Here is a 22,434-nt window from a genome sequence, read left to right on the forward strand (position 1 = left end):
AAGCACAGAACACTGAGGCATAAACCAACAAAAGGGCTGGTTTTGCACAATGAGCTAATCACAGCGACAAACATCACCAAGGGTAACGCCACCCAAGCATTACACCTTGTGCAAATGCAGCTGCTAGAGCTAGAACTTTAACTTACCCGGTTAAGTTGTTGTATAAACATTGTCTTTGTGGGCGGCGTGGGCACATGCAACAACTGGGCACAGTTTTTGCCTCAACGTTTTTAATTTTTAAAATTTTTCAAATCGCAAGTAGTCCTCAATTTACAACCATTTGTTTAGCAACTGTTATGTGCTCCTGGCTACCTTCCTTCCTGACCAGTGGCAAGCTCCCCTGATCAATAAGCAGCCAAGACACAATTAACACCTCCTTGTTTCGTTTATTACAATAAGCGGGGAGAGACGCTATCAAAGGTTAGTTCTCTCCAAAGTTCATCATCTCAAATCAACATCTTTATATATTCCTTACACCGGCTGCCCATCCCTCTTCATTCCCCATTGGCTGAGATACTAGGAAGTTACATTCTCTCTGACCGGCTTCCACATATTTCCTGCTACCCTCCCTGAACATACTAAGTCATACATTGCATGTGCATTATAATTAGGAAATAATATATGCAAGGTGTATCAGCTAATACTCAATAGTCTATTGAGCATGCTCTGTTAGCTTGTTTTTGAATTCTGGGGTATTTTATGGTCTCTTAGAACATAAAATTTCCTGTTACTCAGTTTTAGTTTTGCCTTTCCTGTTGTCCAATTCTTTTAGTTTTTCCTTTCCTGTTATCCAATTTGGTTTTATCTTTCAGCTAGGTATTTCCTCTTACAGCTATTTCCTCTTACAATACTAAATTTTTCTTACAATATTAAATTTTGAAGACCATTCACTTAATCCTATCAGCGACCATTTGAAATTAAATAGGATTGAAAAAAAGGATTTACCACCAGTCCTCACACTTATGAACATCACAGCATCCCCATAGTCACACGATCAAAATTCAGACACTTGGCAACTGGCCCATCTTTATGATGCTTGCAGCATCCCAGGGTCACGTGATCGCCACTTGTGACCTTCCCCGCTGCTTCTGACAAAATCAACGGGGGAAGCCGGATTTGCTTAACAACTGCACAATTCACTTAACAAGTTCAGCAATTCAGTTAACAACCATGACAAGAAAGTCTGTGCAGTCGGATGTGATTCACTTTCGCCTTGCTTAGCAACGGAATTTCTGATCCCGCTAATTGTTATAAGTCGAGGAGTATCCATACTGTTTATGGTAGGGATAGGCAACCTTGGCTCTTTTATGACTGGTGGACTTCAACTCCCAGAATTCCTGAGCCAGCCATGCTGAGGGGAAAGAGAGAGGTTTCCAAGCTGAGCCATGCTGGCTCAGGAATTCTGGGAGTTGAAGTCCACAAGTCATAAAAGAGCCAAGGTTGCCTACCCCTGGTTTATGGCAGTGTAACCGGTGTTTCTTCTGAATTTTTAGGAAAACTTTTCCTTCATGAGACGTCCTCAGACTATCTGGAATGAAGATCTGAGAAGTTCAGCTTTTCAGAATGAAGGGATCCCTCCGTCCGAATCGAGGGGGGACCTCTTGCTTGACCTCAGATCTCAAAATGAAGAAGAGCCAAGCCAAGATGCCATTAGTTCTTTGGAATTCTCCATCAACGAGCATCAGTTTGATGAGGGTATTTCAAGAGACATGACCGGAAAAATGTGGGATCTTGAGAAAGAGAAGGACACTCCAGATCCATCACCTGGCATGATAACAGCCAAGGAAACACCACCTTTGTTGATGTCAGATAGTAGTCAGGAGGAGCGGAGAAAGCTCATTGAAACCAAGATCCTTTCCAAAGCACCGTTGAGACCTCTTTCTGACCTCGGTTATCCAGAACCCCAAAATAAAAACAACGTAGGAAGAATGGCAGAGGTCAAAAAGGAGGAGGCAGTTATTTCAGCTGAACATCCCCAGGAACTGACACTCTTTCGCTTCAAGGTATGGATCGGAATAGGATCTTATCTGCCTCTGTAAGGGAGTCCCTGACTTATGATCATTCGTTTAACGACAGTTTGGCGTTATGATGGCGCTGAAAAAAGTGACTTAGGACTCGCCCTCAAAGTTACGACTGTTGCACAACTTCTGCGGTTATATGCTAACATGTTAGTTAAGTTCTTCGCATCTCTAGGGAGGACCAGAAAAATTCTTTGTGGAAATACTAAGGAATGCCACTAGCAATAGTAATAGCACTTAGACTTATATATTGCTTCACAGTGCTTTACAGCCCCCTTCTAAGCGGTTCACAGAGTCAGCCTATCACCCCCAACAATCAGGGTCCTCACATTACCCACCTTGGAATGATGGAAGGCTAAGTCAGCCTTGAGCCAGTCAGGATCAAACTCCTGGCAGTCAGCAGAGTTAGCCTGCAGTACTGCCTTCTAACCACTGCGCCACCATGGCTCACTAACCAAGAGCAATAGGACCAAGCTAGATGGTCTAGTCTAGGGGTGGGCAACAATAGCTCCTTTACGATCTGTGGACTTCAACTCCCAGAATTCTTGAACTAGCCATGCTCAGTCAAAGTTGGTCCACAGGTCATGAAGGGGCCATAGTTGACATCGAGATGGTGATGGCACAATGGCCCTAGGTGCCGATTAATTACAAGGCATGAATGTATTTGTGTACTAGCAGAGCAATGTAATATTTCTTTATGCAGGAAGAGAAATGTGAGTGGCTAAGCCAGGTCCCCAAAGCTTCAAACATGCCCCAAAGCTGGAACTTTCCTTTGACCTAATTCTAGCAAAACTATGTCTACTTTTGAACTGTAAATAGTCCTCTTTCCGAGCTCATGAACTTAGCCTGTTTACTGAATATTTCTTGGACATAATAAATTTATTGAAGGTTGCAGTGCACATCACCCTGTAGCCGAAGTGGATTTAGGCATAATTGGTCAAGTTTCATTGGGAAAAAAAGGCTTTAAATATAATTTCTGTGGATTTGCCATCTTCACCTCTTCCCCCACTTTGCAATCCGTGAATCTCTGGGGTCCTTGCCAAGTCACAGTTAGCTCCAGCCTGATGTGACTAGTGAAGCTGGAGCATCTGATTAAGGGCCAATAAAAATAAAACAGCATCTTTGCTGTTTTAGAACAGCGCTGATTTGGGGTGGGGTTAGGGTGGCCTTCCATTTCTTAGAGCTTCAGCAACCAGGAACCACGTGATGGCCTTTTTTTGTTTCTGCTTTTAAGAGGCAACAAATAGATGGGAGTTTACAATGGAAACAACATTAGCTTTGATCGCCAACAGTGTCTGAATCAGAATGAAAGGCTTACATTTACATATTTGTTGCCATTGCGATGCTATTCAGCAGTAATTGGCAGTTTATGTCTTCAGAATGATGCACAATTGCTATTGTGGTCCTGAAGCTGTCAGTTTGTAACACTGATGTGAAAGAAACAGCAACACGCACATCTCTAACTGTTCGTATTTTGAAACTTGGCACTTATATTATCTTTTTCAATATATAGTTTGGGAGCAAATGTTTGGAAAGACAGACGGAATCTCATTGAATAGCCTGATAGCTTGGATGGGTCCATATGCATTTTATAGCGCAATCAAAAGTGGACGATTTTTGAAAATGTTCCTGGTATAAAAAGTGTTATGTTGATGGCAAAAAGCAGCTAAATTGTTAATGTTGCACTTACGGAAAATAAAATTGGATGGATTCAGGCACAAGGACAATTTGCAATGGCCCAAAGAGAAGCTGTTATAAAGCTTAATAAAAATGAATAAGCGTCATAATGTTTTACATTAGATAGACATGACTTACAGATTGCGCCAGTTAAATCTTTTATCATTGGTTATACATCTCGTGTTGAAACAATATACGTTTTGCATCACAGGAGCTCTTTACCACAGGTCTACAGAACAACTATTTAAACTTAACTTTTAAGTGGTCCTGATCAGGGCTATGCAGTACTTTGCATTTGACTTCCAAAAGGTAGCTTGGGAAACATTGGGGCATTTTCCTGGGAAAAAACAGATTTGGTTTAAAGTCACAAGAAAGTACAAATGGGTACTCCAAAGAAACTTTTGGAGTTTGAATCCAGTGAATAATGAATAATTTTTATTCCTTCACAAACTGTCCTCCTTCCAGGATATTGAGAAATGGGATCTAGACAATATTCTGCAGAAGTTGGAGAAGCAAAATAAGGCTACAAGCTGGCCAGGGGAAGCTGGATCTCCTTCACTAAGCCATGGTGAGTTCACAAAACATTAGAACTCAGCTAAATCTGCAACAGTCAGTGGAAATGCAGCTGACTATTCAAAGGGACACGATGTTCAGATGTTCAGGTAACGCTTGAATAGTTATCCCTCGTGTAATGTATTCAGATTCTTCTTGATTATTTTATCTTCCCCAATCTGATGCCCTCAAGGTAAAATTCAACTTCAGCTCCCATAATCTTAGGTAAGCTGCCTTTACTGGATAGGGATTATGGGAACTGAATCCCATTGTTAATACAGATAGTCCTTGACTTACAACAGTTTGAACGGTGTCCGTTCAAAGTTACAACGGCACTGAAAAAAGTGACCTATGACCATTGTTCACACTTACAACCGTTGCAGTATCCCCCACAGTCACGTAAGTCAGATGTTTGGCAACTGACTCATATTTATGACGGTTGCAGTGTCCCAGGGTCATGTGATCACTTTTCTAACAAGCAACTTCAGTAGGGAAGTCAGGCTCACTTAACAACCATGTTGTTAAATCACTGCAGTGATTCATCTAACAACTGTTGCAAGAAAGGCCATAAAAGGGGGCAAAACTCACTTAACAAATGTCTCACTTAGCAACAGAAATTTTGGGGTCAATTGTGGTTGTAAGTTGAGGACTACCTGTACAACTGTTTAGTGGAGGCTATTCCCAGCATTATGCATCTTTCAAGCGTACCGTATTTCTCCCAGAATAAGACCAAGTATTATATTCGTTTTTGCTCCAAAAGACGCATTAGGGCAGTGATGGCGAACCTTTTAGAGACTGAGTGCCCAAACTGCAACCCAAAACCCACTTATGCATCGTCGGGTGCCCGGTGGGCGTGTCCCATTGGGTGGGTGTGGCCAGGTGGGCATGGCCCATTGGGTGGGTGTGGCTGCGGTGGTAACGGCAGACTGGGTGGGACTAAAAAGTTCGATCAATCAATTCCAACTTTGCGAGATCTTTTTTTTTCCCGTGAGAAGTTAAAATTGATTGATTGAACCTTTTTTTTTTTTGCACATGATGGCGGAGGCCTAAAGCAAAAAGGTTTTTTAAAACCCAGCTGAAGGCCTAGAACTGGGGCGATGGCGCGCGTGCCCACAGAGAGGGCTCTGTGTGCCACCTGTGACACACGTGCCATAGGTTCGCCACCACAGCATTAGGGCTTATTTCCCAGTTAGATTTTATATTCAGGGAAATATGGTACTAAATACTAAATTGTCTGGCTGACAATCTTCACTGGGGCTTATTTTTGGGTGGGGCTTATATCACGAGCATCCTGAAAAATCATGCTAGGGTTTATTTTCCCGGTTAGGTCTTATTTTCGGAGAAACACGATATAAAGATTTTGGAAACTTGACTTCTGCAATATAATTTTACCTATGACTCTACAACAGGGGTGTCAAACTGCCAGCCCATGGGCCGGACACGTCACACGGAAGCCGTGCCCCCTCCACTGCCAGCAATGGCAAAACCGTCCTAATACGTTGCGCGACATCACATGATGTCACGAGTTTGACATGTCTGCTCTAGAACAAACCAGTAGTAGGCTGAAGGCTGTTAACATTGGCATAATTTTTCTCCCCAGTTCTCAGCTCTTAAATAGCAGGTGTGATTCTGTTCCGAAAGAACTTTCTTTTTTTCTTTGAGTGAGATAGCTTTGTCCTAATACCTTCCTGTAAATAAGAATAGAAAAATGCTCTGTAAATGAGTGAGTAATCCATACTGCTTTCCTGATGGACTAGACCAGTGGTTCTCAACCTGTGGGTTGGGACCCCATTTGGGGTCGAACGACCATTTCACGGGGGTCGCCAAACAACACAGTCCACCATTTTTTCCCCCTTTTCCTTAGCTGTGCTACTCCCTTTTATTCTATTGGCTTTTGAAAGTCAATAGAATAGACTCTCTTGAATAGAGTCTAATTCTATTGGTTTTCAACAGCCAACAGGAATTGTCCAGGCTGTCTCTGCTCTGTTGAGCCCACCAAGAGTCCCATTCTGCAAACGGGGCTGCACCAGTTGAGTAGTCCTCGACTTACGACCAGTTGAGTAGTCCTCGACTTATGACTGGTTGGGGGTCGCGGTATTAAAAAGGTTGAGAACCACTGGGCTAGACTAAAGATATTGACATTTCTTTTCCCACCAAGATTAAGTAGTTCTTTTTTTCCCCCATCTCCAGAACACTTCAGGGCTGTGACCCAATCGAAGCTGATGGCCAAACTAGAGGAATTGTCTCGTAAGCAGTCGAAGGCATTTCTCTCCCGCTGGCAGAGATGCCCTCCCAATCCCCCCGCCCACGACAAAAGCCAGGGAGATGCGAGGTACGATGCTTCGGTAGCCTTGATGGAGCAGGAGAGGGGAACTTCTCTAAGTAATGTTTTCAGGAACTAGGAGTTTTTTTGATTAACGTTTCTACTTTTTTTTATTCTAATCTTTAGTCACTTGTAACATAAAATGCGAAGATACACAGGGAAGAAAGGTAGGGGAAAGAGGAAAAAGAGAAATGTGGAAAGGGGGTGGGAAGAAAAAAAAAGTCGTTGACTTCCGACTCCCTCTGTTGCAGTAAAATAAGGCGTTAACATCGAAACTCAACTTTTTATCTTTCTGTAATAGTACGAACTAGCCCTTTCTACGTCAACAAATCAACCTAATCGGTAAAACCCAAAATCAAAGTATCATTTTTTTTTTCCTCCTCAAGCACAAAGTCCAGAAGCGGTTTCCAAGTAGAAACAAAAGTACTTACATTCTTTTCTTTTATCAAAAGAGTCAGCAAAGTGAACAAAGTGACCCCTTCTCTTCCTTGTGGCAGCCCCTCAGATACTGTTTAATGACCGTTCCAAGTTACTACAGCAGGGCTTTTCAACCAGTGGTATGGGTACCACCTGTGGTACATTGGCACCTGGCAGGTGGTACGCGACCATCCTAGAAAAGTGGTAGCGGGGGAGGGGAATGAGCTGAACCGGTGGCAGCACCGCACAAGCCTGAGCGAGAGATGGCTGGAGCTGCAGGGCTGCCAGGGCTCAGCGGAAACGCCAGGATCAGTGCCGCTTTCCAGCTGATCGGTGCTTCTTTGGGGCTGTCAGTGGAAGCGCCAGAATCAGTGCCAGGCTCCAGCTGGAGCTCGGCGCTGATCCTGGCCCTTCTGCTGAGCCCTGAAGAAGCGCCAATCAGCTGGAAAGCAGCACTGATCCTGGTGCTTCGGCTGAGCCCAGAAGAAACGCCGATCAGCTGGAATGTTGCAGCCTCTCCAGGGTCTTGTGATTTACATTCAGATGCTTGGCAACTGATTCATATTTATGACGGTCAGAGTGTCCCAGGGTCATGTGAATTGACCAAAACCTGCTGCAACTACCCATCAGACCGGGGGAATAAAAACCCCCCACCCCACCCCCACTGCCAATCCTCAACAGAAATGCTCACAACAATGAAAACCTCGGACAGGAGGAGGAGTGCCGCCGGGCGGGCAGGCAGGCAGGTGTCTTGCTCAGCTGTGACCCCTGCTCCAAAGGGTTGGAAATGATGACGTCAATCCAGCTTTCAACTTACATTATACTGGCTCAGTTTTGAACAAATTGTATAGGAAGATGCTAGTTTGGCCTGGGCGCTCAACGACTGTCGAAATAATTACTGTGAAAGTATCGCAAAATAGACATTGCAAAAGTGAATGTCATTTCTGCTTTCAGAGACACTCCTGGCCCAGCACCAATAAAAAATGATTTGAGTCGGATTCCAGCAGCGTTTTGTGTTCCAGAGCCCCCAACTGTATATATTGATTTAAGGGACTCCGTATCTGAAAAGGTCGACTCTTTGACTGATGAAACACAGAGGTATTTAGCAGTGTGTTGTTCTGCAGTTATCGTGAGACCTTGAAGAGGTTTTTGTGTCATCTAAGATCAGAGTTGCAAGGGGCGGGTGGAGAACCTCTGCCTCAAGACAAAGCTGGCCAAACCCTAAATTTGATTCCTTTGCTTTCAAATGGAGACTTGATTAAAAAGAAAAACATAGGAAGTTATGTTTCAATAGAGCAGATACGGCTAAAATTTAGAAAGGCGAGCAAAGGCACCACGGGCCCCAGAGGGAATGAATCCATATCGAAGATACGAAAATTAAACGTTAAAAAGTATGAATGCCACTGCTGTGTTCATATCATTAAATAATTGATTCAAAGAGTTTGGGGGGGGGGAAATCTCAGAAATGATCTATTTTAAACCCCTGCTCGGTGTGTGTGAGGTGGTTTTCGTCAACCCTAGGGGTGAACAATAGCCTGAAAATAGAAGAGAGGAGATTTATAGATTTAGAATACCACAATTATACCATTTAAAAGCAGAATTCCTTAGAGGTGCATGCCTAAGTGATCGATTGGAGACTGCCTCTAATAAAATAGTTGTAGGATTATTCTGTTAAGCGCGTCATTAATTAGCAGTAATTTCTATTTCTTTTTTTCCATTTCCCTTTTTCATCTTGTTTTACCCTATTTTGATTCGGGTGTATTGACAGCACAGCAGAATGAACCCCCCCCCCCAACAAATCTTGAAAGATTTTCCCCCCCACAAAGATTTTCCCCCCCACAAATCTTGAAAGATTTTCCTTCTGAAAGAGTGACTAATTCTTTTTCTTAAATATTATCCAAGCCTTATGCTTCCTTCAGTGTCTCAGCAGGTCACCTGCATTTCGGTGAAATGCAGATTGATCAACATTTAATTGATTGATCCACCAAGAAGCATATGATTCAGCAATGAAATGAATTTGCAGGCATACGCCCAGGACTGCTGGGAATTCAGTTCCACTCTCTGAATTGAAAGAGACCGTTGACCCCTTCCTTGCTCAGGCCAGGGACCCAAATTAGAGCCCCCCCCCCAAGAGTTGGAGATCCAGCCTCAGCTTGAAGAGTTGCAGGGAAGCAGCTGGTTCCATTGTCAAAGTACGCTTAAAAGTTAGGATCTACCGGCTAACAAGTACCCTAGCTTTGCTCTCCCAAGACATCATAGCATTGACTTCTCACAAACTGTTTTCATTTATTTATTTATTTATATCCCACCCTTATTATTTTTACAAATAACTCAAGGTGGGAAACATACATAATTCTCCTTCCTCCTCCTACTTTCCGCACAACAACCCTGTGAGGCAGATTGGGCTGAGTGATTGGCCCAAAGTCACTAGCTGGCTTTCATGCCTAAGGCAGGACTAGGACTCCCAGTCTCCTGCTGATTGGCCCAAAGTCACCCAGCTGGCTTTCATACCTAAGGCGGGACTAGAACTCACGGTCTCTTGGTTTCTAGCCTGGACCAAATTGGCTTGTATTCCAATAACGCAGGATATGTGCATGCTAGGCTGCATAATCTCCCAGGATCAAAGGTACAAGTGAAGAGAATGGGACCAAATTATATAATACCACCTAGTGATTGAATGGAAGGGGGGGGGTATCAAATTAAACTTTTGTTTTGTCCCTAAATGTTGGGCAAAACTTGAATTGATTGTGCCTGTTACTGAAACATTTATTCAGACCCCAACATAAGTCTGAGCAGCACAAGATTTGTCTGCAACATCTGTCTTATTTTGGGGATGATTATTCTTCTTCCCAGTCCCTGCTTTTTGTAATATCCAACGAAAAGCTCTGGAAAACCTGAAAGTTTGCACAGTTTTAAGTTAGTCTAATTGGTTCTGATAAAGATACTATCCCAACGGTGAATTTTGATTTTGATTTTTTTTTTTAAATGGATCAATACGGACTATAATTTCCTCTTTTGTTTGGGGGTAATCTAAAAGCACAACATGAAAGCACGTTTGCCTATTAAGCCCATCTCTCAGAGGCTCCCTGTCAGGTAATGTGAAACATTAAAAAAATAAATAAAAATCTGAACTGTAGGGTAGATTCTTTGAGACAGGACTAAAAGCAGCTCCTTTGAATTCTGAAATAGTTGCTTTTTACCGAGCTGATGAAAGCTCTTGAGAAATGGATTGTTTACTTTGTACTTGAGAGCAGGACGCTCCCTTGATGCTTTTCAAGGATTATCCCTATCAGGTCTGTAGCTGTTGCTCTGCTGGGTGGCCATTGGTAGTAGTAGTAGTACAGAGCAGTGAGATCCCCTTCTCATATTTCAGCTTGAGTGACAGCTCCTCTGATGACGAAGAAGATAGAAAAGGGACAACCCAAAACAAAGAAGAAGGAATGATGGATGAGTTGTCTTCGGCATCACGGTATAGGTGAGCGATGGTCCAGTGTTCATGACATAAATGAGCTTTTGCAATCGTACGGGAAACTAGTTGATTCAATACCTAAACCAGGGGTCTTCAAACTTGGCCCTTTTATGACGTGTGGACTTCAATTCCCAGAATTCCTCAGCCAGGCACACTGGCTGAGTAATTCTGGGAATTCAAGTCCACAAGTCATAAAAGGGTCATAGTTCCCTCATGCTGGATGGACTTCTGGGAGTTGAAGTCCACACGTCATAAAAGGGCCAAGTTAGAAGACCCCTGACCTAAACAAATAGAGGTAGTCCTCAATTTACAATCATTTGTTCAGTGAGACTGTTCGAAGTTACAACGGCACTAAAAAAGTTGCCAAAGGCTGGTTTTCATACTTAACAACTGTTGCAGTATCCCCATGGTCACATGACCGGCATGTATTTATGACAGTTGCACTGACTTGGGAGTTGCGTGATCACCATTTGAAATAGCAATAGCCATTTAGACTTATATGTTGCTTCACACTGCTTTACAATCCTCTCTTAAGTGGTTTTACAGAGTCAGCCGTTGCCCTCTCCCAACAATCTGGGTCTTCATTTTACCCACCTCGGAAGGCTGGAAGGCTGAGTCAACCTTGAGTCGGTCAGGATCAAACTTCTGACTGTGTGCAGAGTCAGCCTGTAATGCTATATTCCATCCACTGCACCACCAGAGCTCCATAACTTTCCCAGCTGGCTTCTGACAAGGAAAGCCAATGGGGGAAGCCAGATTTGCTTAATGATCACAATAGGCACTTAATAACTGCAGTGATTCACTTAACAACCATGACAAAAAAGTTGTAAAATGGGGAAACAACTCACTTAACAACTGACTTGCTTAGCAACCAACATCTTGGCTTGATTGTGGTTGTAAGTCAAGGACCATCTGTCCCTTGACTTTGTGTGCCTGTGCACGCGCACACACACACACACACACACACACACACACACACGCAGAGTCACCACACATACGGATGCACACATGGACACACAAAACACCTGCAGTTGTTCCTACATTTTTCCTGGTTGTCAATTTGCTCTTAAACGTACCCTTGATTGAACGCTTAGTAAGTTTTGTGAATTAGGTCAAAAAGTCTGTTTCTTTTTTTTTTAGTATTTTTTTGTTAGTTTATAACATATAATACAAAACTACAAAAGAAAATAGTAGGAAAATAGGGGAGGAGAAAGGGAACGGAAAAGTATGGGGCAGTAGAATAAGATAATAACCTCAAACCTCAACTTTTTACTTTCACATAATAATATAAACTAGCCATTTCTAAAACAAAAAAAAACCTATTAATCGGTAAACCCTAAAATCAAAGTTTCATTTTTTCCCCACCTCAAGCAGAAAGCCCAGAAGCGGTTTCCAAATAGAAACAAAAGTAATTACATTTTTTTTTCTTTCATCAAAGCAGTCGAATTCGGTCAAAAAGTCTTGATTAATCAACTGTGATAAGGTCCACAAGCTGAGTGCAGTTTGTGAGCCTAGCCCAGTGGTGGCGAACCTATGGCACGGGTGCCAGTGGTGGCACTCGGAGCCCTCTCTGTGGGCACGTGCACCATCACCCCAGTCCTAGGCCTTCAGCTGGGTTTTATAAAACCTTTTTGCTTTAGGCCTCCGCCGCCGTGTGCAAAAAAAAAAAAAAAGTTCAATCAATCAGTCAATTTCAACTTCTCGCGGGGAAAAAAAAAGATCTCGCAAAGTTGGAATTGATTGATTGAACTTTTTAGTCCCACCCAGTCTGCCGTTACCACCGCAGCCACGCCCACCCAATTGGCCACACCCAGCCAATGGGCCACACCCACCCGGCACTCAACAATGCATAAGTGGGTTTTGGGTTGCAGTTTGGGCACTCAGTCTCTAAAAGGTTTGCCATCACTGGCCTAGCCAAAACATCTGTAGTTGGCTTAATCAAATCTTTTACTCGTCCTTTAAAAATCCCTTTAACTTGCAAACTATAGCTTTGCGTGACATGTGAATTAAAACACATTGCTGGTTTAACTTGATGTATACATCCAACGGGCTACCTGAGCCGAAGCATTCTCTCTATCTCCCTCTCTCTTCTAGCAAAAATTGCACTGGGAAATGTTTCCTCCTGCAACAGCTCCGAAGCGTTCGAAAAAGGATGTCTCAGTCATCGGCTACTGAACCGAACAGAAGGAGCCAAAATCTCCAAAAACCCGACGGAACCAATCTGCTGAATGTCAGAGAAAGGCAGAGTTTGAAACACAGTGGCCAGTCCTTCATGATGGCAGAAAAAATGGACTCCAGTACAAGGAGTCCCCTTCTCATTGACAGCGCTAAGGGAGCAGCTAAGCCTTCTGGAGAATTCCAGAAAGAAACCAAGGAAGAGATTTGTTCAGAATTGCCTCCAGAGGCTTCTGCAAAGAAAGATGCCAAAGACCCAAGGTATTGCATGAAAAATCTGAGGGAGACTGCTGGTCTAGAAATAATAGTAATAATAATAATAGTCATAGTCATAGTAGTAGTAGTGATAATAAAGTTGGAAGGGACCTTGGAGGTCATTGAGTCCAGCCCCCTGCTCAGGCAGGAAACCCTATACCATTTCGGACAAATGGCCCTCCAGTCTCTTTTAAAAACTTCCAGTGTTGGAGCATTCACCGCTTCTGGAGGCAGGTTGTTCCACTGGTTAATTGTTCTCACTGTCAGGAAATTTCTCCTTAGTTCTAGGTTGCTTCTCTCCTTGATTAGTTTCCAGCCATTGCTCCTTGTCCTGAAATATAGACAAACATGAAATATGGATAATATAAAAAGCTTGAAATGTGATTTATTTGCCGTATACTTTTTTTCCTCCAAAAATTCAAGAGAGTAGAACACCCCTTCCCCTTTTTAGTTCTGTTGCCAGTTGAGATCACTCATGCTGAACTATACCGGGATTTGATTTACCTTTGCATGTAACACAAATCTAAAGAAGATAAGGATAAATGATACTACTACAACCATTCTACATGAGTAAATACACATAGACATATTACATTTATTTGCCACCCATCTTGCCACAAGGTGACAGTCGTTGTTGTTTCAAAGTCACGATCCGGGTCTCAGCATGAAATAGCCAGGTATGGTTTAACCACTTAAACCTTGTTAGACAAATCATGGCTTTAGTATATCCAGTTGCAGTCAGTGGTCTGGAAAGCTTCCAAGCCAATCTGAATCTGGGCCTCTTCATCAGTTTGAACCCAGGGCTCCAATAATTACGTGCTGCTGCTGGCTATTGGCAATCATAAATAATGTATTTGTTACAATTTATAATGAATATCCCTTTGGACCCGGCTGTCTATGAAATCTGAATAAAGGAACGAATGGCTAAATAATACAAAGCTTCTATACATTTTCAGATTACGTTTGCCTTCACTGCACAAAGTAGTTTTTTTTCTAAAAGACGTAAGTCAGGGGTTCTCAACCTTTTTAATGCCGCGACCCCCAACCGGTCGTAAGTCGAGGACTACTCAACTGGTGCAGCACCGTTTGCAGAATGGGACTTTTGATGGGCTCAGCAGGGCAGAGGCAGCCTGGACAATTCCTATTGGCTTTTGAAAGCCAATAGAATTAGACTCTATTCAAGAGAGTCTATTCTATTGGCTTTCAAAAGCCAATAGAATAAAAGGGAGTAGCACAGCTAAGGAAAAGGGGGAAAAAAATGGCGGACTGCGTTGTTTGGCGACCCCCGTGAAATGGTCGTTCGACCCCAAATGGGGTCCTGACCCACAGGTTGAGAACCACTGACGTAAATTCCTCCTTGCTCTTGTATTCTGCAGGATGGTAGAGAAACAGCAGGAAGAGCACGTGAAGGAGGAAACCACGAGACGGTGGCTCCAGGAACAGCTGGAGAAATCACAGCCACGACACTCCACCAATGGGAAGCAGCCCATGGCTGAACAAACCCCCATCTTGTTCCATACGGTCAGTACACAAAGAAGTTCCAAAGAGATTCTTCTTATTTTTTTTTCCTCCAGGGATCTTGGGCTGGGTGCAGGTGAGCTCCCTTCAGTTTCCCGGTTTCATCTGCACTGCATTTATTTCAAGCCAGGCCTTCTGCCTGGGCGGCAGGTGACTTAAAAGCACACAGGCAGAAGCTCCTCAAAACGTTGAAATAGCGAGCAAAGTTAGTGGAATTCTGGGTTTTCCATGCAGATGTTGATTTTAGAATCACGCGGAGTAAGAGAGTTGGAAGGGACCTTGAAGGTCTTCTAGTCCAGCCCCCTGCTCGAGCATTTCAGACAAATGGTTGTCCAATCTCTTCTTAAAAACCTCCAGTGTTGGAGCACCCACAACTTTTGAAGGCAAGCCCTTCCACTGGTTAATTGTTCCCACCGTTAGGTACTTTCTCTTTAGTTCTAAGTTGCTTCTCTCCTTGATTAGTTTCCATCCGTTGTTTCTGGCCTTGCTTTCTTTTCATTGTAGTTAGGAAACACTGACAATTTTTTTTTTTTAAAAAAAACCCTCTATCTAAATAACCAATTTAAGAGCATCATTGCCGAAAACATAGTAAGGAAGTAGCTAGGAAACATTACTATGAGCATTAGTTCCTCCCATGCAATGTAACATATTGGACAGCAAGAGGTCTCCAACCTTCTGGGTTTGGTTAAACCAGTGGTTCTCAACCTGTGGGTCGGAACCCCATTTGGGGTCGAACGACCATTTCACGGGGGTCGCCAAACAACACAGTCCGCCATTTTTTCCCCCTTTTCCTTAGCTGTGCTACTCCCTTTTATTCTATTGGCTTTTGAAAGCCAATAGAATAGACTCTCTTGAATAGAGTCTAATTCTATTGGCTTTCAAAAGCCAATAGGAATTGTCCAGGCTGTCTCTGCCCTGCTGAGCCCGCCAAAAGCCCCATTCTGCAAATGGTGCTGCACCAGTTGAGTAGTCCTCGACTTACGACCGGTTCAGTAGTCCTTGACTTACGACTGGTTGGGGGTCACGGCATTAAAAAGGTTGAGAACCACTGGGTTAAACACTTCAGCGTCTTCCCATGCGATGTTTAGAGTCTTTAAGTCTTCCATGTACGTTTTTTGCCCTGAGTTTCGTCCTCTTGGTCATTTTAGCATGGAGCCAGCAGATGGCTCCAGAATCCTGTTAACAAGGGAATATTGCAGGCCTTATGAATAGAATCCTTGAGCTGGAAGGGATCTCAGAGGTCTTCTAGTCCAACCCCCTGCTCTGGGCAAGAGACCTTATTCCATCCTGGACAAATAACTGTCCACTCTTTTTTTTTTTTTTTTGAAGACCTCCAGTGATGAGCACCCACAACTTCAGAGGAAAGCCATAAACAATCCATAATAACACTGCAGTCCAACATAAGCACTGGACAGGGATGCTGCCACCCGAAGCCCCATTACTTGGGGTGGGAGGGGGTCACTTCCATTAAAGTCGACTAGATGGCCGGAGATAGTCCTGAATGCAAATCTCTATAGAGGAGAATATTTGTAGCTCAGGGTTGAAATGAGGAGTCCTGGGTGCTCTCTGATCTTGGTTGTTTTCTTGCAGACGTTTCATTATCCAATTAGGTAACATCATCAGTACTAGAAGGGAGTGGGCTTTGTGGAGTGGGGGGGGAGGAGGAGGAGGAGGAGGAGGAGGACTCTGAGCTTGGTTGCTTAGTTGTTTTCTTGCAGATGTTTCATTACCAAACTAGGTAACATCATCAATGCTAGAAGGGAGTGGATTTGTGACATGGATGGATGGATGGATGCATGGATGGATGGAAGGAAGGAAGGAAGGAAGGAAGGAAGGAAGGAAGGAAGGAAGGAAGGAAGGAAGGAAGGAAGGAAGGAAGGAAGACTGTGGGGTCCTTGGTGCTCTCTGAGCTTGGTTGCTTTCTTGCAGATGTTTCATTACCAAACTAGGTAACATCATCAGTGCTAGAAGGGAGTGGATTTGTGACGTGGAAGAGAAGGAAGGAAGGAGGAGGAGGATGACTGAGGGACCCTTGGTGCTCTCTCAGCTTGATTGCTTTCTTTGCAGACGTTTCATTACCCAATTAGGTAACATTATCAGTGGTGATCGTATTGCCTCGTTTGGGTAATGAAACGTTTGCAGAGAGCACCAAGGACCCTTCAAATATCCCTCTGCAGCACAAGCTAGCAAAGATAACAGATCCTTCATTTCTCCCCTCCGCTCCTGGCCAGGAAAATTTTTTTAATTAGATGACTTTTGCTCCATCAGGATGTTAGGAAGGAGAGAGATCACAGAGCAGCAGGTCAGGCACAGTAGGCATCGCAGCCCTTTCGTGGCTGATGAGATGTTGCTGGATCGCACTTATAATCGGGAAGGGAGCCCCTGCAGCTGAGCCCAGCGCCAGCCTCTTCCAGTCCCTTTTCTCTAATTATAAAAACGTTAATGGTCTTGTAGAAATATGAAATAAATTAGTCTCCTGTAAACCTCGAGTTCTTTTGGGGTTTGGGCGAAATGCTTGACTAGACTTATTAAATGTACCCTTGAAAGCCAGTTTAGGTGGGAATTCCACGTAGCATGAATATACTGTCTACCACCTTGCCCATACAGCTCTTCTGCTTGTCCAGCAGCAGGACAGGCCCCGGTCAGTTTCTCCATTTATATTTTTTATAATAATAATAATAATAATAATAATAAAGACAAGCACCTGCAAGATAACACCCCAGACTTAACAACTGTCGATAAGAAAGACAAAAAAGTCTGGGTAATGGACGTGGCAGTGCCTGCAGAATAGAAGAGAAAGAGCTGGAGAAGATAACAAAATACAAAGACCTACAAATAGAAATAGAAAGACTGTGGCAAAAGCAAGCAAGGGTAGTACCAATAGTAATAGGCTCCTTGGGTGCAATCCCAAAACAACTGGAGCACCACTTGAACACCATTGGCATTGACAAATTCGCTATTAGTCAATTGCAAAAGGCGGCCTTACTAGGAACTGCTTCCATCCTGCGACGATACCTGTAATACCATCAAACATCCACATCTGCTTATCCCAGGTCCTGGGTAAGGACTCGATAGGTAGACAAAATGCCAAATCCAGTCTGAACATCTGGCTGACTGTGCGATGATCCATAACAATAACAACAACAACAACAATAATAAAGTTGGAAGGGACCTTGGAGGTCATCTAGTCCAACCCCCTGCTCAGAACTACAAGGATCTATTGCCCCAAATTTAGGCGTTATATTTATCTCCAGGCATGTTCTGTGTGGCTGTTCATAGCTTAAGCTTAAGGAAGCAGAGACAAGGTTTCTGTGACCGACTGCTGGAGAAGACCCAGGAAATAAATTCTGAGCCAAGAATAGCATTTTTCGACCTCGGTACCATTACGCCCACCGAACATAGTTCTGCTGGTTCACCTACTTCCACATCTTTTGTTCTGCAGTCTTCTTCCCTTAGCATAATTTATTCTGCTTTTCTTACTTAGTCCCGAGAGGCAGCAGTGCTTAGCTGACCTTAGCTAATACGGAAAGAAGCTACGGATTAGACTGGATTAATATTTATGGGAGACCATCAGAAAAATTCCAGACGGTAAACCCGGCTGGGAGGAAATTTTCCTATTGTTATTAAGAAAATTAAATGGATACGTATGTATGCAGTCACCTGGAGTAGAACTTCACTCAGGGGAGATTTTATTTTTTATTACCCTTTGACTCTTGCAGTTTAACCATTTTTCAGCTGTAGCATCACAATCGTAAGAAATATATAGAAATATACATGTATTGCTAGGAATCTAAATCCTTACAGTTCCCTGGCATCCTACCACCCATACAACTGCTGAAATGTAAAAAAAAAAAAAAAAGAGGAAAAAAGCAGCAGGAAAGAAGGAAGGAAGGAAGGAAGGAAGGAAAGAAAAAAGAAAAGAAAGAAAGAGAAAGAAAGAAAGAAAGAAAGAAAGAAAGAAAGAAAGAAAGAAAGAAAGAAAGAAAGAAAGAAAGAAAGAAAGAAATCAAACCAGGGGCTTATTGAACAGGTGCATATTTGTGCCCTGACTTTTTAAAGGTATTTCAATTACGTGGGGCATTCTGAGTATTGTGCAGTTCAAAACTACTGCAGTACAGTCAAGCGCCAGAAGCGTTGGTACCATCCTGACAGATTCCTATTTTGCAGATGAGTGACTTCAGGATGCTTAATACACAAGAAACTGCTAATTTTATGAAATACAAAATTTAGTACTAAAGTAGGTTATTGGAGAGTATTAAAATCCATTGCTGTTAGCATTAGTCACTTCTACAGACAGATGTTTTCTCTAATAAAGTAAGCCCAGGCCATTGAAAATAGATTTATGAGGATCCTTTACCAACACCACCACCACCACCACCACCAACTACTCCTCCTCCTCCTCCTCCTCCTCCTCCTCCTTCCTCCTCTTTTTCCTCCAACTCTTCCTCTCCCTTCCCTCTCCCCTCCCTTCTCTTCCTTCTCCTCCTCTTCTCTTCTTCCTCCAACTCTTACTCTCTCTCCCCTCCCCTCCTCTTCCTCCTCCTTCTCCTCCTCCAACTCTTCCTTTCACTTCCCTCTCCCCTCCTCTTTTCTTCCTCCTCCTCCTCCTCCTCCTCTTCCTCTTCTCTTCTTCCATCTCCTTCTCTCTCTCCCTCTCCCGCTCCTCTTCTCTTCCTCCCCCCATCTTCCTCTTCTTCCTCTTCCTTTTCCTTCTCCACCTCCAACTCTTCCTCTCCCTCTTTCTCCCGCTCACCCCTTCCTCCTCCTCTTCTTCTTTTTCGTTTCCCCCCCCCCCCCCGTCACAATGGGATTTATTTTACCACCTAACGGGGCAACTTCAGATCTGCTAACAGATGGCCTTGTCGTCATTTTAGCCTTTCCTGAAGAATGGAAAGAAACAGCTAGTTGACATTTCTCAAATGTCTTTCTTCGGGTAGTAAAACGCAATCCCGTCTCTTTGGAGAGAAGGATGCAATCGTACCGTTTAAGGGCATATGGCGAGCGACAGAAGTTGTGGGTACGTTTCCACCCCATTTGAGTGCATAAGATTAAAAAAAAAAAAGTGGATTATCGACACAAAAGGCAAAGGCGTGGCCTTGCTGTTCAGCTAAAAAACGCTGCTCGAATTATAGGATAGAATGATAGGATAGAAGAAGGAGCCGGCCTCCCGCCTGAATCCTGGCTACCTGCTGGATATCCCAGGAAGAGGGAAGTAAGATAAATGGTGCAACCGTCTGCCAGCCGAGAAGACCCAAGTCCCAGGGCCCCAAAACAAGCAAGATTAGAAGTAAATAATATTCTACTCTACTCTACCCTACCCTACCCTACCCTACCCTACCCTACCGTCTTGAGGTCTGGTGATGAGGTTGCTGTCCATAGTCCTGAAATCAAATGGTTCCATTCATTTACTATAACAATGTTTCTCAATCTGGACAACCTGAAGATGTTTGGACTTCAACTTCCAGAATTCTGAGAGGTAAAGCCCACATATCTTCAGGGTGAAAAACACTGGTCTAAATGCTTTGGTTTTCCGTGCTTTGTTTTGTTTTGAATTTATTTGCTGGCAAATTATGACACATGGAGTAGGAATAATGCCATTCAAAGTTCACAAGATGCTCCTCTTTCTGGGTCCATAGGAGGCCTCATACCTTGCGCCCGTCAGCATATTACCGATCTGCCAAAGTATTGAAGGCCACCTGCTGCTCCTGACCATTGGTCTCTCCAGCTGTGGACAAGTCATGTTTTGCAGACAACCGAGCCCCGTCTCTTCAGGAGCCCCTTCGACTGCTATAGCCAACATCTACCCCGCAGTCGTGACCTGGCTGTTGTCTCTGGTGAGTGCAGCAGCTTCAAGGGCAAAGATGCATACAGGTAGTCCCCTTGACTTACACAGTTCATTTAGTGGCCATTCAAAATTACAGTGTCCTTGAACAAAGCGACTTATGGCCCTTTTTCACACTTAACGACCGCTGCAGCATCTCCCACCAGTCACGTGATCAAAATTCGGAGGCTTGGCAGCCAACTCGTATTTATGACGGTCGCAGCGTCCCCCAGGGTCACGTGATCCCCCTTTGTGACCTTCCAACAGGCCACGTCAGTGGGGGAAGCCAGATTCTGTGACTAACGGAAATTTTGGGGTGAATTGTGGTCATAAGTCGAGGAGTACCTGTACGAGGAGTTCGTCTTATACCTGTCTTATAACTAAGCTGGTTTTGCTCAGTCCAGGAAGCAGAAACTAGAGGCTAAAGAAACTGGGGACTGGAGGCTAAAGCATATAAGGAAAGGCTGCTGGAATTGGGTAGGTCTAGTTTATCGAAGAGAAGGACGAGGGCGGACAGGATAGCAGTCTTCCAATATCTCAGGGGCTGCCCCAAAGAAGAGGGAGTCAAGCTATTCTCCAAAGCGCTTGAAGGCAGGACAAGAAGCAATGGATGGAAACTGATCAAGGAGAGAAGCAACCTAGAACTAAGGAGAAACTTCCTGACAGTTAGAACAATTAACCAGTGGAACAACTTGCCTCCAGAAGTTGTGGGTGCTCCAATACTGGAAATTTTTAAGAACAGATTGGAAAACCATTTGTGTGAAATGGTACAGGGTTTCCTGCCAAAGCAGGGGGTTGGACTAGAAGACCTCCAGGGTCCCTTCCAACTCTGTTATTCTATTCTATTCTATTCTATTCTATTCTATTCTATTCTATTCTATTCTATTCTATTCTATTCCATTCATTCCATTCATTCCTATTTCTATTCTATTCTATTCTATTCTATTCTATTCTATTCCATTCCATTCTATTTCCTTTCTATTCTATTCTATTCTATTCTATTCTATTCTATTCTATTCTATTCTATTCTATTCTATTCTATTCTATTCTATTCTATTCCATTCCATTCTATTTCCTTTCTATTCTATACTATTCTATTCTATTCTATTCTATTCTATTCCAATCCCAGTGGGATGAGACAGTTTTCCAAATTTTTTTCTCAAAAACATGGATGGACTAGCTCAGGAGTAAGCCTTAGAAATTAAGGAAAATTGACATTTACTGTTGGTTTGAGATAAGGAAATCCAGCTTCTCGGATGTATTCCATATAACTCTTTCCCAACTTCTGATCTCACAAGAGGAAAAGAAAAAACTTCAAAGGAAAAGTTGGTCCTTCTTATCCCTTCCTGTAAAAGAACCTCTGCTGCCAATATTCAATCCGATTTCCGAAAACAAAATAAGCTTCTTATTCCTGCCTTTTAAAATTCTAAGCATCGGGTGCAAAGCCCTTGGAACAATGGGCTAGAGCTGAGAATTCTTTTTTAGATGTTCATTTTTTAAAAAATCAATTAAGGCGTTAAAAGATTTAAACATTTAAAAATGGCACGGCCAGACCAAAGTTAAGTACTTGCGGTGCTCTGTGAAGTTCAAAAGCAAAGTAGAGCTTCTGTAGAGCTCTGAGGGTTTGGGGTGAAAATCCCAATGAAATCTCTGGGGTTGTCATTTTGAGGAAGAAACCCTAAAGCCAATAGATGAGAATATCTGTAATTCAAGGCTTGCTTGCTTGCTTGCTTGCTTGCTTCCTTCCTTCCTTCCTTCCTTCCTTCCTTCCTTCCTTCCTTCCTTCCTTCCTTCCTTCCTCCCTTCCTTCCTTCCTTCCTTCCTTCTATGTCTCTTTCCCTCCTTCCCTCCCTCCCTCCCTCCCTTCCTTTCCTCCCTCCATCTCTCCCTCCTTCCTTCCCTCCCTCCCTCCCTCCCTCCCCACCTCCCTTCTCTCCTTCCTTCCTTCCTCCCTTCCTCCCTCCTTCTTTCCTTTCCTCCCTCCCTCCCTTCCTCCCTCCCCACCTCCCTTCTTTCCTTTCTTCCTTCCTTCCCCACTCCCTTCTTCCTTCCTTCCCTCCTTCCCTCCCACCTCCTTCTTCCTTTCCCTCCCTCCCTTCTTTCCTTCTCTCTCTCTCTCCTTCCTTCCTTCCTTCCTTCCCCACCTCTCTTCTCTCCTTCCCTTCCCCTTGCAAGCAATGGATGCCACTTTAAATAAAGCATTACCCTC

At 43.5% G+C, this 22,434-nt stretch overlaps 1 protein-coding gene across 6 annotated transcripts in view; it reads left to right on the forward strand.

The window, feature by feature from the left end:
* Positions 1 to 22,434, forward strand: part of DNAAF8 (dynein axonemal assembly factor 8) — an 82,633-nt gene that overhangs the window by 2,624 nt on the left and 57,575 nt on the right. For 4 of the 6 annotated variants that reach the window (XM_039349899.1, XM_039349900.1, XM_039349901.1 and 1 more), the window contains exons 3-10: positions 1,494 to 2,003; positions 4,161 to 4,263; positions 6,438 to 6,579; positions 7,942 to 8,085; positions 10,361 to 10,462; positions 12,551 to 12,892; positions 14,263 to 14,407; positions 20,041 to 20,238. In XM_039349899.1, the coding sequence (XP_039205833.1) occupies positions 1,494 to 2,003; positions 4,161 to 4,263; positions 6,438 to 6,579; positions 7,942 to 8,085; positions 10,361 to 10,462; positions 12,551 to 12,892; positions 14,263 to 14,407; positions 20,041 to 20,238 (1,686 nt within the window). The remainder of the gene's footprint in view (positions 1 to 1,493; positions 2,004 to 4,160; positions 4,264 to 6,437; positions 6,580 to 7,941; positions 8,086 to 10,360; positions 10,463 to 12,550; positions 12,893 to 14,262; positions 14,408 to 20,040; positions 20,239 to 22,434) is intronic. The other 2 variants (XM_039349903.1, XM_039349905.1) reach the window with 2 other exon arrangements.

This window comes from Crotalus tigris, unplaced genomic scaffold, assembly GCF_016545835.1.
Source record: "Crotalus tigris isolate CLP2741 ecotype Arizona unplaced genomic scaffold, ASM1654583v1 scf7180000018301.7375997, whole genome shotgun sequence".
NCBI lineage: Eukaryota > Metazoa > Chordata > Lepidosauria > Squamata > Viperidae > Crotalus > Crotalus tigris.